The 15,602-nt window shown below is 39.0% G+C and overlaps 3 protein-coding genes across 4 annotated transcripts in view; 2 read left to right on the top strand and 1 right to left on the bottom strand.

Moving 5' to 3' along the window:
- LOC307146410 (integrator complex subunit 11) overlaps nucleotides 1-15,602 on the top strand; it is a 229,447-nt gene that overhangs the window by 42,012 nt on the left and 171,833 nt on the right. The window lies entirely within an intron of this gene.
- Nucleotides 6,154-13,346, bottom strand: LOC307146021 (trypsin). Of its 2 annotated transcripts, none has more exons than XM_079849743.1 (6): nucleotides 13,026-13,346; nucleotides 12,677-12,735; nucleotides 12,158-12,308; nucleotides 11,890-12,031; nucleotides 10,111-10,368; nucleotides 6,154-7,077 (listed from the first exon to the last, which is right to left on the bottom strand). In XM_079849743.1, the coding sequence occupies exons 1-6, from the start codon at nucleotides 13,181-13,183 to the stop codon at nucleotides 6,925-6,927; spliced, it is 921 nt and encodes a 306-aa protein (XP_079705869.1). In that variant the 5' UTR covers nucleotides 13,184-13,346; the 3' UTR covers nucleotides 6,154-6,924. The 2 variants fall into 2 exon arrangements, with proteins under 2 accessions (XP_079705869.1, XP_079705870.1); XM_079849744.1 differs by having other exon boundaries at nucleotides 13,009-13,084.
- The window catches only part of LOC307146282 (trypsin), a gene marked incomplete at its 5' end in the record, with an annotated part of 6,731 nt that continues 5,825 nt past the window's right edge, over nucleotides 14,697-15,602 (top strand). The window contains one exon of the mRNA XM_079850181.1: nucleotides 14,697-14,715. Coding sequence (XP_079706307.1) covers nucleotides 14,697-14,715 — 19 coding nt within the window. The remainder of the gene's footprint in view (nucleotides 14,716-15,602) is intronic.

The raw sequence follows: 15,602 nt of genomic DNA, 5'->3' as shown, positions 1-15,602 counted from the left end.
CACTCGACCTGTCACGGCTATATGCGCCTGTCCCGCGACCTGTCGCGGCTATACTCGCCTGTCAGTCGACCCGTCACGGCTATAGTACAGCAGCACGAGTAAGAGGATGCGCAAATGGAGAGACATGGAGCGGGTCAGACATGATTTTGACCACTTCATTAACTTTTGTTTTGTAGAAAGCCTTTCTTTAAAGTGAATTTCGTTTTGTATAAATTGTATCTTAATTTTAATACATTTTTCATCAACCAATTACCTGGATAAATAAGCAGCAAATATCAGACAATATAATCATGGAGGCGCCCGCGCGGTCACTTGCATTGCACGTGAACTCGAGCGCATCTCATCCTAACTTAACGAAACTCAGTGTATGCCTCACACAGACACGAGAAATACATCAAATACACAAAGCTTGAAATGTCTTTAAACGAAATTATTCAAAACGAAAAGAAAAAGGCTACTCTCTGATTATGTAATCAATCCATTATGTGCATTTCTCTCTATTGGCGCGTTCACGAATATGGCGATCGTCAACTTCATATTTGCAGCCGACGCTGTCAGAAAACACTAGTTTATTAATAAAAATCAATGCACGCGTCACCGGATTTACAAATGCACAGCTGCTTGTTGCACGCACACATATTATGTCGGAATAACGAGATATTATGTTGAAATAACATTATTATTAATAAAACTATTTGATTGAATGCTGAATGGTGGGCTTGTTCAATTTAATAAAATTAAAACTTTAATTGTGGTCAATAAAATAATTTAATATTAAGCTAAATATTTAGTGGGCAAGTTTTGCTCATTTATGTATGTAGCCTATATATATAAAGTATATACCTAGCTCCCCCTAAATACAGCTCCCCCTGTCAATGATCTAGCACCCCCTCAGCACATGTTAAAAATTCTCTGGCGTCGCCCCTGGCGTGACGGGTCGAGTGACAGACGAGTATAGCCGTGACAGGTCGCGGGACAGCCTCATAAACCCGTGACCGGTCGCGGGACAGGCGAGTATAGCAGCGACAGGTCACGGGACAGCCGCATATAGCCGTGACGGGTCGCGGGACAGGCAGGGATGTAGTGGAGGCTAAACGCACGTAAACGCCGTTTACGCACCTCGCAAAATTTGGAAATAGCGTTTGCCCACCTCCAAAGTGCGTTTATCCACCTCTACATTGCGTTTATCCACCTCTAAATGTCACGTTATTTGAGCGGACTTTGCTTTTCCAGTGCGTGATCGCCGATCGGCACATGATTCGAGCATTTGGGCCGTTAACTACAGAGCAGAAAAGCGCGCAAACACGGAGCAGAGAGCGCAGCGCGCGCCACACACACACACACACACACACACACACACGGAACAAAGAGAACGGCGGCGCACACACGTAGAAGAAAACACACGCTCGTGATGTTACTAAACAAGCTGCGCGAGAATGAAACTTGATCGCAGTCGCAACAGGAAATCAATAAAACGATGCAAAAAAGTGATTTACAGGCAGCTGGTTTAATGTAGGGAGCATGTCAAAACCCAACTGTGCAAGAGATTCAGAGGGAATCAAGCCTGCACCAGGTTAAAGACTTTTCCCTCTACATGGATGGGGATGGTTGCAACATGTCATTTTTCTCCAATCAGAAACAAGCTAGCGTGATGACACTCATACTCATACAGTTAGACCCTCCCCCCTCCAAAAAGACAGTAGACATATTCAACATATGCTGCTGCATTTATTGAACAAAAATTGTTTTGGAGGTATGAAAGTAAACATTTTCATGAGATATATTTTTGTCATACTGTCCTGAAATTTTGTATGAATTAAACTAAACTTACTTAGTTTGAATTATTGTTTTGTTGACTTCTAAGTGGCATGGTTAGCATGTGTCAAAGTCAGTGTGTCTAGCAGGCACATGATGTTCTGTCATGGCTGATAGGGTTGGGGACGGTTGCAAGCAACAAGATATAAATTGCATGTTTAATAAAAGTTTGTTGCATTGCAAACTGTTCAATTCTTCCTGTCTGACACTGAAATATGGAGAGATTGAACAGCATCTGTAACTCCTGCACACTGAATCTATGTAGGCCTATGTTCTACACATGAACAAACAAAACTCAATAACTGTTATTTGATAAATATGACTAAATAAATAAAAAAGACTACAATAATATTATTGAAATAAATAATACTATAATATTATAGTAGGCCTAAAACAGTTAATATTTTCAAAATTCTATGCTCATTGAGACAAAAAGCTTAAGTTAATTAATGAAATTAAAGGTATTTTTAACATGTTGCAACCGTCCCTGGGTCGGGGTCAGTTGCAACATCTGACTTCTTCCATTCAAATAAATACTGTGAACAATATGTCTTATATAATCATCTTTAAATGGTATGGGTAATTGGCAGACATAAGTTTAATATGTACAAATTTGGTTGGTCTAGTCCAAATAGTCTGAGTAACTGAGAAAAATGCAAAAAGTGTTGCAACTGTCCCCGGTCCCCACTAAACTTGATAGATTTCAACCATATTATTCCTTTCTGAGTCTCTTTAACAAGAACTTAGATTAATGTATGAATTGAATAGTGATTGTGTGACCTATGATGAGGGAACAACCAGTGATACCCTTGGTAGTACCATCAAATGATAGCCTATAGCGATGTCATCAGGATACACATACAACGGTAGGCAGTGGCCCACCTTACCGGGTGACCATGTCGTGGTCCACCAGAATTTATAGTTTACCCACCTCTTTTTTTACCACTACACCACTGGGGACAGGCGAGTATAACCTTGACAGAAAGCAGGACAGGCGAGTCATCATGAGTCACCCGTGACGGGTCGACTGACAGGCGAGTATAGCCGCGACAGGTCGCGGGACAGGCGCATATAGCCGTGACAGGTCGCGGGAAAGGCGCATATAGCGGTGGCAGGTCGCGGGACAAACGCATATAGCCGTGACGGGTCGCGGGACAGGCGAGTATAACCTTGACAGAAAGCAGGACAAGCGAGTATAGCCGTGACGGGTCGACTGACAGGCGAGTATAGCCGCGACAGGTCGCGGGACAGGCGCATATAGCCGTGACAGGTCGCGGGAAAGGCGCATATAGCGGTGGCAGGTCGCGGGACAGGCGCATATAGCCGTGACAGGTCGCGGGAAAGGCGCATATAGCGGTGGCAGGTCGCGGGACAAACGCATATAGCCGTGACGGATCGCGGGACAGGCGAGTATAACCTTGACAGAAAGCAGGACAGGCGAGTATGTTCACTTTTCATAAATCAACGTAAATGGAAAAAAATAATACTATAATATTTTTACAAATATGAAACTAAATGCGCTTATTTAATGGCTAACAGTATAGTAGGCCTGAATTCTGAATTGTGCACACACAAGTTGAAAGGCATTTGTTCAAATCAAGTTCATGGATAATTGTGCGTGCATTTATTATTCATTATGATACTAAAATCATAACAAAGTAGGCTATGCTATGTACAAAAAAATTCAGATGAGCCCAGAATATGAACGCAAAGTTTAATTAAACTTTAAGCATTAAGCATTTTCCGCCCATAGAAAACCATTATAAGAACGCTTAATGTGGCTTAATGCAGATTAGAATGTCCCCTTATTATGTCGAAATAACGAGATATTATGTCGAAATAACATATAGTATGTCGAAATAACGACTTATGTCGAAATAAGACTTCTTTTGTCGAAATAAAGAGATATTATGTCGAAATAACGACTTCTTATGTCGAAACAACGAGATATTATGTTGAAATAACGACTTAATATCTCGAAATAACAAGATATGTTTTCTTTTTTTCTTAAAAATGCGGTCCAGGGCTTTCATAGAATACAGCCTGAATATAATTGCTTCCAGAAATTATTTTTGGGGGTGCTATCGTGGTGCTTTGGTCTTTCTTGGGGGTGCTGAAGCACCTGCTAGCCCCTCCCTAGCGCCACCCATGGTCACGGGTAGGCTAGGCTGTCCCGCGACCCGTCACGGCTATCGCCTGTCACTCGACCTGTCACAACTAAACTCACCTGTCACGGCTATATTCGCCTGTCACGGCTATATTCGCCTGTCACGGCTATATACGCGCCTGTCCCGCGACCCGTCATCATGGCTATATGTGCAGGTCCCGCGCCCGTCAAGGCTATAGGCCTATGCGCATGTCACTCACGGTTAAATAAATTGGCTAGTTGTAATTCTACATGTAGCCTACACAAAATAGTAGTAGGCTAGGCGGGCTTAGCCTAATAATAATAATAATAATAATAATAATAATAATAATAATAATAGCCTACCAATAATAATATTGATAATGATGATAATAATAATAATAGGCTAAATAGTAATAATAATAATAGGCTATCTCAAGCCAACCTCACTGCATGCTATTTTGTATATCTGTCATGTATATCTTATAAACTTGCAGCGCTAGTATGAAATAGCTTGGGCGTGACTAACTCAGTAGTCCAACATTATATACTGTTGGACTACTGAGACGTTAGTCACGGCCAAGCTATTTCATTGTAGCCTATTTTGTAATTCAAAGGATAGCCTATTCAAAATATTTCAAGACAGTGCCATACATATTTTCCAAAAATGTTGATAACTTTAGAATAAATCTGCCTATTGTAATGCCACTGGTAAGGTTTGTCATCGTCACCTCACTCTGACCACATCACATCGATTTCGTAACTGCGCCACCTATTGGTCGAAAGTGATATAATTTAACCATCTTATAAGTTAGGCTAGTACTGTTTGATTTTCAGATCAACAGCCGCATAGCCGGGTCGCGGGACAGGCGAGTATAACCGTGACAGAAAGCGGGACAGGCGAGTATAGCCGCGACGGGTCGCGGGACAGCCGCGTATAGCCGTGACGGGTCGCGGGACAGGCGAGTATAACCGTGACAGAAAGCGGGACAGTATAGCCGCGACGGGTCGCGGGACAGCCGCGTATAGCCGTGACGGGTCGCGGGACAGGCGAGTATAACCGTGACAGAAAGCGGGACAGGTGAGTACAGCCGCGCCGGGGCGCGGGACAGCCGCGTATAACCGCGACGGGTCGCGGGACAGCCGCGTATAGCCGCGACGGGTCGCGGGACAGGCGCGTATAGCCGTGACGGGTCGCGGGACAGGCGCATATAGCCGTGACGGGTCGCGGGACAGGCGCGTATAGCGGTGGCAGGTCGAGTGACAGGCGCGTATAGCGGTGGCAGGTCGAGTGACAGGCGCGTATAGCGGTGGCAGGTCGAGTGACAGCCACGTATAGCGGTGGCAGGTCGAGTGACAGCCACGTATAGCGGTGGCAGGTCGAGTGACAGGCGCCAGTGGCAGCTGCCCCTGCCACGGAAAGACAGCGATCATAATAAAAACCTTTACAGACAATAGCAAACATCCTGAGGTCACAATTACTTGAAATTTAAATATTAAACACAGTTTATTCCAAAGATACTTACAAGTGCAACAGCAGGATCAGCATCCGTTTTGCAGGCTTCTGTTTCTCTCAGTTCTCACCATTCTGAAAAAGCCGGTCCGATATATTTACTCGAGTCTGACTTCTTGCTCGGTCAGTCTCCCGTTTCCTCTTTCGTTGGTCCTCCGACAAAGATTTCCTAGCTTTCTGCTTCTTTTTTACAGGCTCAGCCTCAGCCATAACTCAATCTATCGTTGCCCTTTGCTTATAGCTAGCCCGCCGGTGCTTGAATAGGGGCGTGTACGTGTGCAGTGCCGTCAAGCAATTCGTTACATCGCGAGACCTGATATCACGCGATACTTCCTGACACCGACCCGCGTCCCAAAGTTGCAAGTGAGTTTTTTCCGCTCTCGGGCACCAGGGGGGTGCGAAACCACCACCATTCAACCCGAAATAAGTAATATAACCATTCCACTGACTCCGAAGCTGTTCAGTTAAGGTTAAAAAGTTACCTAGAGCACCTTTAACATCATAAATAACACATTTTTCACTTACCTTAATGAGATGTAAGCATTTATTCTCATACTAGAAAATATTTAATTGAGTTAAAGCTTAGCTTTGTAAGTAACCAGACGTACGAGTAAAGATTATCCTTTTTACTCAGTCCAGAGTTCAAACACTCATGAGGAAATTACTGCAATAAAGACACAAGTAAGAGCTTGTTGTAAACTTTATGTATTTAAAAATGTGACAGTGCCAGTCTCATCAATCTTGTCGACAGCTGGATTTCTTCCAGGTGCATCATGGGATGCTTTTTAAATTGTACTGATACAAGTTGCTACAAGTTTTGTAAAGAAATTCATACATAGTCACAGTTTATATTTGCCTACATAAATTCAAGCATTTAAAGGAATAGTTCACTTAAAAATGAAAATTCTGTCATCATTTACTCACCCTCAAGTTGTTCCAAACCTGTATGAGTTTCTTTCTTCTGCTGAGCACAAAAGAAGATATTTTGAAGAATGTTGGCAATCAAACAGTTGATGGACCCCATTGACTTTATAGTAGGAAAAAAGCACTATGGAAGTCAATGGGGTCCATCAACTGTTTGGTTAGCCATATTCTTCAAAATATCTTCTTTTGTGCTCAGAAACAACTTGAGGGTGAGTAAATGATGACAGAATTTTCATTTTTAAGTGAACTATTAAGCAAAAGCTTTTAGATCAAAAGAGAAACAAATTCAGTCAGTGGTGTTACTTTAAAACATAGCAATATAAATGAAAAAGGGCCATAACATACTGTAAAAGAGAAAATAAAGTTATTTTAAGCATTTGATGCTTTTAAAAAGTTCAAAATATGCATGCTACTCTATAAACCTCTGGATTCTGGATGGAATCATGTGAATGGATCAGTACTTGAAGTAGGATTTATTGTTAAATGACATCCTTTTTCCTAATTCTGATTTAAGGAAAGTCTTCCCTCATTCAGCTGAACATGTGTTTTAGCCCTCAGAGGTGATGATCCAGTCGATCCAGCGGTTGTAGTTCCTGACTTTTGTGTAGACACCGGGATAGTACGGAAGAGCACAGCCGATTCCCCATGAAACAATGCCTTCTAAATTCCCATCACAAATGAGTGGGCCACCAGAATCTCCCTGTGAAAGACGGCAATAAGAGATTATTGTATTATTGAACAATGCAATGGAAGCATTTTCACATGGCCTCACATTTTTGGATCCCACTGCATGTTTGTTATTCTATAGTTTAAGCCAATTTTTTTTTTTTTTTTTTCTTTGTTACTTGCAAAGCTATAGATGATATTATCTATTGTGTACCTACAGTAAGTTCACAAAGTCATCACACCTTGATTTGAACATAAAGAGTCTAAACATAAAGCCCTGAAAAGCTGTGCCATATCAGAGTACATCTAACATCTCCCTGAATTGTCAGCAGTTGACCGCACCCTTATTCCCAGAATGCCCTTTTTCAAAGAAAACTCATTGGCGGGACCCTTGGGGGGGATTGTGTGCTATCACAAATTAGGGAAACTGCAGATTTCCGTGACAAAGCAGGTGTGTGAGGGGTCAAACTAAAGTCAGGAAGAGCTCAGAACAGATTTGAACAACCTTGGCTTAAAGGAGAACACTGGTCAATTTTAACATTGAGCTCATTTTTTTGTCAATTTGGAGTGCTGTCAGTACAGAGAACAACGACAAAAATCGGTGTTGCCTACACCGTGTTATCCTCTTTTTAAAATTTGCACCCTGTTGACTTCAATGGGGCAATATTTAAACCTGCTTTTAGCCTCTTAACATCCTTGATGTGTCATTACAAGTGCACAGGTCATGTGAGTGATTCCTTCAGAGTGAACACGAGTGAATCTGACTGCAGTAGATGTGAAAGAAATGGATAAAAATGATGTTATTTAAGCTAGCGCAAATACCTGTATTTACATCCTGTTTTCGGTTGAAGTCCAAAGTAGTCGATTGCCGAGTTCACGCGCGTGATCATAGGTAACTAAACCTATGCGCGTGAACTCGACAATCGACTACTTTGGACTTCAACCGAAAACAGGATGTAAATACAGGTATTTGCACTGGCTTAAATAACATAATTTTTATCCATTTCTTTCACATCACATTGTCTCAATGTTAAAATTGACCGGAGTTCTCCTTTAAAGTGTCACTAAAATTGTGTAATTTTCATTGCACCAAATCAGGGTTATTAACTGAAACTAAAACTAAAACCATTGGGAAAATTTTTTTGTTGTTGCTTGAAATAAATATAAAAAAGTTCACTGAAATAAAATATAAATTTTTCAGCTAGTTGTGTCATTTCTCATTTTCATCTAAAACTGAAATAAAAATGAATAAAAGAAATACAGACATTAAAAAAACTTTACTAAAAAATAATAACTAAAATTAAAAAGAAAATACTAAAAACTAGTATCTCTCAATGATACTAAAATAACACTGCACCAAAGAGAATTGCCAAAGTAATGTTTGTTTATTATTATTAATAATATTATTATTTTCTCAAGACACTAATTATGCTAAAGTTATTGAGAAAACAAGAAATCAACTTTTTTTCTTTTGTGTAATAGTCCATGGCCATAGAGTCAAATTCTGCAAGGAAAACCCTCATTTATTTACTCCCCAACAGACACTGTGGGCTATGAGGTTGTTATTCGATTGTATTTGCCATCAACCTGCATTACTTCAGCCTATCTTTTATTTATTTGTTTAAAGGTCCCATGACATGGATTATTTTATTATTTTATAATGTTTCCTGGGGTGCCCTTGTAATGTTAGTATGTTTTTAAGATCAAAAATTGTAATAATTTAGAAATAAAAGGCATATTTCCTAGCCTGATTTTAGCCTCTGATTTGAACGCTCTGTTTGAAGGGGCGTGTCTGCTGTGAGACTTCAGTGTAAACGCCCACTGCTGTGATTGGCTGACATGCTTGCATATGAAATAGCTAGCATTACATGTGGAACTCTCTCAAATACTTTTACTATTACAGCTATTATACGTTTTTACTATTACAGCTATCGAGGTTAACGAATCGTGAGAAGTTTACTGTAAGTATTTAGATCTATTCCCATCACATAAAAGGTTTCAGTGATGAGGATTGAGCAGATGACAGCCTGTTGATCGCGTGAATGAAGATCTTATTGCAATGCAGTTTATGCACTCTCACTAATGATTTCACCAATGCAAACATGAGGTAAGTACAGCAAGAGCTTCGTTGTGCAGCGTAACAGCGTCATTGATTTCATAATGAGTTTTGGCAAGTGTCCAGATAAACAGCTTGGGCGATTGGAAAGGGATTGTTCTTTGATTGCTTTCTGTATATACATTAATCACAGTTTATGTAAGATTATTTTAATCCTACCAAGAGAAACGACGTGAAGTTGATATTTTAGTCACTGGCTTGATTTACTGATGCATAAACAGTATTGAACGACTTTGAGAGAAAGATTATCTGTCTGAACTTAAACAATTACACATCAGAAATTCACCCACTGGTTCTTCAGAGGCTCGGATGAAGGAACTAAAAAAATACTTTTGTGTTCATTTGTACATCCAAACACTGAGCAACTGCCATGCTTCGCTCGTTTGCAAGCCATGATGTTGCTCGAGGAAAAACCATTATCGCGCTGGCGCAGCTCATTTTCTCATGGGTGGGCCAAAATCTCTTTGTGGGCAAAGAAGAGAAAGGGGAGGTAACCTTTCCCCTTATGACGACATAAGGGGAATATTTCTAGATTCGCCCGTCTGAGCTTTCATTTTCTCAAAAATACCCAGGGCTTGGTTTACACCTATCAAAATGTCTAGCCACTGGGGGACCAACGGCACTCATAAGAACTCATATTAATGTTAAAAAACCTCATAAAGTGAAATTTTCATGTCATGGGACCTTTAAAAGCGGAATTCCTGGTGAACAACTACATTACCCTTGATTCAGCAGAGAAATCTCCACCAATCAGAGAGTCAAAACAAGCAAATCACGCCAAATGAACATTTTAGCATCCGCCCACTCCAATGAAGCATGCTAATGATGTAAATTCCCTACACTTTTTTCAGATATAAAAGTGGACTGGTACTGTTGCACTCTATTGCATTTGCCGTCACTAGTGTTGTGTAAATGAGATTTGCACTCATTAGCACTGAAAGCTGTGATTACCTGGCAGGAGTCTTTCCCCCCGAAGCGCGAGCCTGCGCAGATCATGTTGTCGTTGACTCTGTAGTAGTAGTAGTATTGGCAGTTGGGGATGATCTCCACATCCACCGCACGCAGAATCGGTGACAGATAGAAGCTGTAGAGTCGTGTCACTCCCCATCCGCTCACGGTGCAGGTGATTCCTCCGACTAAATCAGGTGTGTCTATGGTTGGCAGTGGGGCCGGCTGAACATTAGCGTTAATCTGAGCTGGAACACTGAGCTGGGGAAAAATAAATAAGATGTCTTCATGTCAGGTGGGTAATTTCTGCAGAAATTGCAAATATAATGACAGTTTCCAAACAGGTTTCCCTTAAAACACTCTCCCCATCTGTCATTGGGCAAACAAACAGATAGTCCCGCCCCAGAGCTCACGTCATTGGTTCTGGTAGAGCCAGAAGCTGCTCGAAAAAAAAAAAAACAATGTTTTGAAAGACTCTTCTGTGTTTGGAGACTTGAACTGGTCTAGATCTTGGCAAACAGTGTATAAATCTAAACTAAATACTGATTATTCTTGTGATTTCTTGATAGGTGACAAGGAAATCATTTTTGTTTTGTTTTTCCATTGCATACAAAACTATTCTGGATTGATGTGGAATCTTTCATTAAAGGTGCATTAAGCAACTTTTCATGTTAAAAATACCTGTTTTTCTAACCCATACATGCTTAAACAATTGCGTGATGGGCTGAATGAGCCCTTCTCTGATCACTGCGATTGCCTCTATAATCCTGTACAGTAAAATAAATAAGAGGGATTCGGGCCGAATCTGAGACTGGGCGTGACGTCATGCGCGTTCAGTTGCAGTGTTGCAGTTTCATTTGTCGCCAGAGGGGGGCATAGTTCTGCAAAAACTCAGAGACTTGCTCTTTGCACCTTTAAGAATAAATTTAACATTGCTGAGTGGATTTGACGATACACTTCGAAGACAATGGAATTAATAAAGATAAGGAATATATTGTACAAATTTGAACTTTAATGTGAAAGTTTCACATTCATGAAATGAAATGGTCTGACTCAAAATAATTTTCTCATTTTAAAAGGCAATTAGAGCCTACAACATTAAGCATGTATAATATTGTTGCATAAAGTTTAGATATAGTACATGTGTGTGTGTATATTCTATTTTATTATTATTATTGTATTGTATTGTACTCTGTCACTGGTTTATTATATATTTGTCTTTTTCTAAACTAATAAAATTGCAGCTTTCATATTCAAGTAAACTTTGTGTAAAACATTTTATTTGCTGTCATTAAATTGCACTATAATCAGTGCTGTCATATCGATTAATCGCATCTTACATTTTTAGATTACATTTTATATATATATATATATATATATATACAGATATATATATAGTATATATGTGTGTGTGTGTGTGTGTGTGTGTGTGTGTGTGTGTGTGTGTGTGTGTGAGTGTGTATGTGTGCGTGTGTATAGACAGTACACACACACACACACACACACACACACTCACAGACATATATATAATAATATACAAACACACACACATATTATGTAAACAAAGACTTATGTTAGATGCGATTAATCACGATTAATCAATTTGACAGCACTGATTATAATATGAGGTTGTTAAAAATACAGGTATCAATCAATCATTGCAGATTAAACAGGGATATTGGAGAAATTATCAAACGAACAAAAAATAATTTCTGTGGCAGCATTCCTCTTGACAGAGTTTCAGTATCAGTAGTTTCTTGTATTTGTTACTATGTTTCTTACCTTAATGAGCATGATGTCATTGTTAAAAGTTTTTGGATTGTAGGCAAAATGACTGTAGACTTTTGAGACGCTAATTACTTGCTCAAATCCCTCTTCTAAAGCGAGACTGTGCTCACTCAGCACCACCTGAATCACACTGGCCCTGTTTATCCAAATACAAGAAAACAAAGGTCTCATTGTTGCATGAAATAACTTCATAATAAATTGTTGTTTTAAAAGCGTTTGAGTAACTGTGTGTTGTGTCGTGCTGACGTGTTGCAGTACGTACGGTCTCCAGCAGTGGGCAGCAGTCACCACCCACTGCGGCTGAATGAGGGTTCCTCCACAGTAATGCTTCCTGTCAACCTGAAGAGACGCCTGGTACTTGATGGAGTAAGGCACGACCTCTTGACCCCCGATGATCCTTTGTGGTAATGTATCTAGTCAAGATAAAGAACATGGAGAAAATGTTATGCACATTTTGATTTTATAAGAATATTTATAGATTAGATCATGATCTAATTGAACATGAATGTTAAAATCGTTCTGCTATTTCTGTTACGCAATCAGAAAACCATTGACCCACATACCATGTTACCACTCGATTTTAGCTAGTTTATGATTATACATATTTATATGTGATTATTAATGTGCATTTAAAAAAAAAAATCATGACTTCATATTGAATGCTACATACTGAAATTTCTAATGTGGATCAGACTTAGATTCATTTTACTTAAAAGTGTGCATACAGTGGAGTCAAATGGAGTCAAATAACTGCTATTTAATGAGGAATTGAATTGCTTACCTCTGACCGTTACAGCGAGCACAAGAAATACCCACAATAACTGAGCCATTCTTTCAGCACTGTAACGAGAAAAAAGCATCCGAAACACAAGTAAAAATTATGAAAGCCTGTAATAAATGAAAGTGAGTCTCTCAATGCTTAGAATGAAACGGTCTTCAAGTCTGCTTGCATCCTTCACAACTCTACAATAGCAACCTGATACAGTTCAAGAGTGCAGAACAAATATCTGATCACGAGATCATGTCACTTTTTTTACAATTGATTACTGCATTACAAGATGCTCTAATGTAAATCACTCATACGTGAAGGAAGGAAATTGAAATAAGACTCACCAGTGGTAATTCCTCACCTCTCAAGCCTTGAATGACCTCCAACTGCTGATTTCTGTTCTATTAGAGCTTTTATAATGACACCATATCCATGTGAAACAACAAATTGTGCGTTTATCCCACAGTATAAGAGACCCTGACCTAGTACCTGACAAAGATGTCCCTCAGTGTCATGCATATCTGATTCAACGCTCTTTATGATCACTTATTGTGTGCTTGTGTTGTGGAACAACACCCTGTTCAGTCATTTCAATGGCAGCGTTAAATAGAAGTACTGTGGGTGTTGTCAATCAGAAAGAGTTTCAAAATATTGCAAGCTTGAGTTACATGGTCGGAAAGACATGTTTTAAAGTGAATGAGTTCATTTTTCTCAGAAATTACATGGGACTGTCTTTAGCATACTGATTGTACGCCATCCCTGTAAATACATTTTCGATAACATGAAGATTTTCAAAATTGGAGCCTGAAATTGTTTAACATTACAAATGATTTGGAGCTAAAGACCTGTCAAGTTTTAAAGGGATAGTTCAACCAAAGTTTTAAAGGGATAGTTCACCCGAAAATGATAATTTTGTAATAATTTACCCTCAAGTTGTTGTCATTTCTACACAAAACAAGATATTTTGAAAAATGTTGATAACCAAACAGTTGATAGCCATTGACTTCCATAGTATGAAAAAAATAAAAAATACTATGGAAGTCAATGGCCACTGTCAACTGTTTGGTTACTAACTTTAAAATATCTTCTTTTGTGTTCAACAGAAGAAAGAAACTCGTACAGGTTTGGAACAACATGAGGGTGAGTAAATGATGACAGAATTTTCATTTTTGGGTGAACTATCCCTTTAAGTCTAATGAAGAACATGAGATGCACAGGCTTGATCGAAGTGCTGTGTATTTATTAAACAATGTAAAGTCAGGTAATCCAATACTAGCAAACTCAAAGAATCAGCAGGGCAGAAACAACACCAAATACAAACAGAACAAACTGAGGGACTTAAATACACAAGGATAATGAACTAAACGTGAACAGGTGGTAGTCCTTAATCAATAACCATAGTAACAAAGAAAGGCTGCATCCGAAATTGCATACGTCCCTACTATATAGTATGTGACAAAAGAATTATGTCTGAATTCACTGCTCATAAAAGAGTGGGTGAAAAGTATCCAGATGACTTACTACTTCCGGCGAGATTCTGAAGTGTGCAGACGACGGACACTTTACTATCCCATGAGGCCACGGGATTTATGAATGGCAGTGAAGCGACTGACGCTGGTAGGTCACATGATAATGACAACATGGCGAATTTAGTACGCCCGTATTACATTGATACGACAAACACTCATACTATACAGAATGTACTTTTTAGCGGTCGTGAAGTAATTACTTGTTAAAAAAAAACCTTCTCAAGAGAGTATAAGATTTCGGACGCAGCCATTGAGCGGGAAAATGATACAAAGGAAACAGGAAACAATGATAAGCATACTAGACGTCCTTGAAGCTGAAATCAAAACACATCAAAGAAAGTATAATGTGACAAGACATTCACTCATATCACATTAAGTATCTTTATAATGAGCCATTTGTCGCCAGTTTAGCAGATCAAAACTATATCAAATGTGCTATAAAAGCAGCAGTTGTTCAAGTAAATGTTTATATTTTAATAAGCAATGTGGTTATTGAGGAAATTATGATCTTATCAGTTAATGGTACTGAGAAGTCATGCCTAGTTTTGATTTTATACCTTGATTGAAACTGAGTAAGTATGGATGGTTGCTATTTGTGACATTAAATATGGTTCTCAGATTTAAATGAACTGAATTAGTTCCTCTCTGACATTAAATGAATGCATTATATTCTGATAAATGTGCACATAATAAACACATTATTCCCAGATATATATTTATACCTGTATATGCATCTACATAGTTGCATATCACATAGCCAGACAGACTATAATTTATTTAACTTGTTATTTTAGTTTGTTTTGTCTGATAACGTGCTTTTCCCTGCAAACACATCCCACTTCACACCATCTTATTGTGTTCAATCCTTCATCCCCCAACTCACACCCACACCAACAACGGTTGCTGTCTACAGAACTGCTTTAAGACTCTCTCTTGGGAAAAGTTTGACATTATAGGAGCTTTACCGAACATGCAGATAAAATCAGGTCGTCTCAGGAGTGTCTCAATACTGTCTGATTTGGTTCATTTGATACATCAGTATTGAAACTTTGTTTATAGAACTATGCAGTTTTTTTTTACAGTAAATATTGTAATTTGTTTTAATCAGTGTGCAATGCAATGCTTTTTAAAATAAATAAAATAGGCAATCAGCTGTAGTTTGATAATTCCAGTGAACGTCATTAACTAAAGTTATTACACATAATTATGTAGAATTTTATGGTTTGGAAATATTTTGAAAATGAATAGAACTTATAGAATAGAAATAAAAATGAAATCGGAAATGATTAAAACCACATCTACAACTAAACTAAACTAAACTAAACTAAACTAAACTAAACTAAACTAAAATCAAGTCGAAAACAACCAGCTAAAAGTATTCAAGAGTTCGTTCCTGAAAATGATCAAAT

The sequence above is a fragment of the Squalius cephalus genome, assembly GCF_949319135.1.
Source record: "Squalius cephalus genome assembly, chromosome: 18".
Classification (NCBI taxonomy): domain Eukaryota; kingdom Metazoa; phylum Chordata; class Actinopteri; order Cypriniformes; family Leuciscidae; genus Squalius; species Squalius cephalus.
The sequence above is the reverse complement of the archived record's forward strand: the minus strand, read 5'-3'. Positions and strand labels throughout refer to the sequence as shown.

Excerpts from the sequence above, each read along its gene's own strand:
- LOC307146021 (XM_079849743.1), bottom strand. The coding sequence starts at position 13,183 with ATGCATGACACTGAGGGACATCTTTGTCAGGTACTAGGTCAGGGTCTC. Across the intron at positions 12,736-13,025 it reads GGTCATTCAAGGCTTGAGAG|TGCTGAAAGAATGGCTCAGT; the intron begins GTGAGGAATTAC and ends TTCTCGTTACAG. Across the intron at positions 7,078-10,110 it reads GGGGGAAAGACTCCTGCCAG|GGAGATTCTGGTGGCCCACT; the intron begins GTAATCACAGCT and ends CGTCTTTCACAG.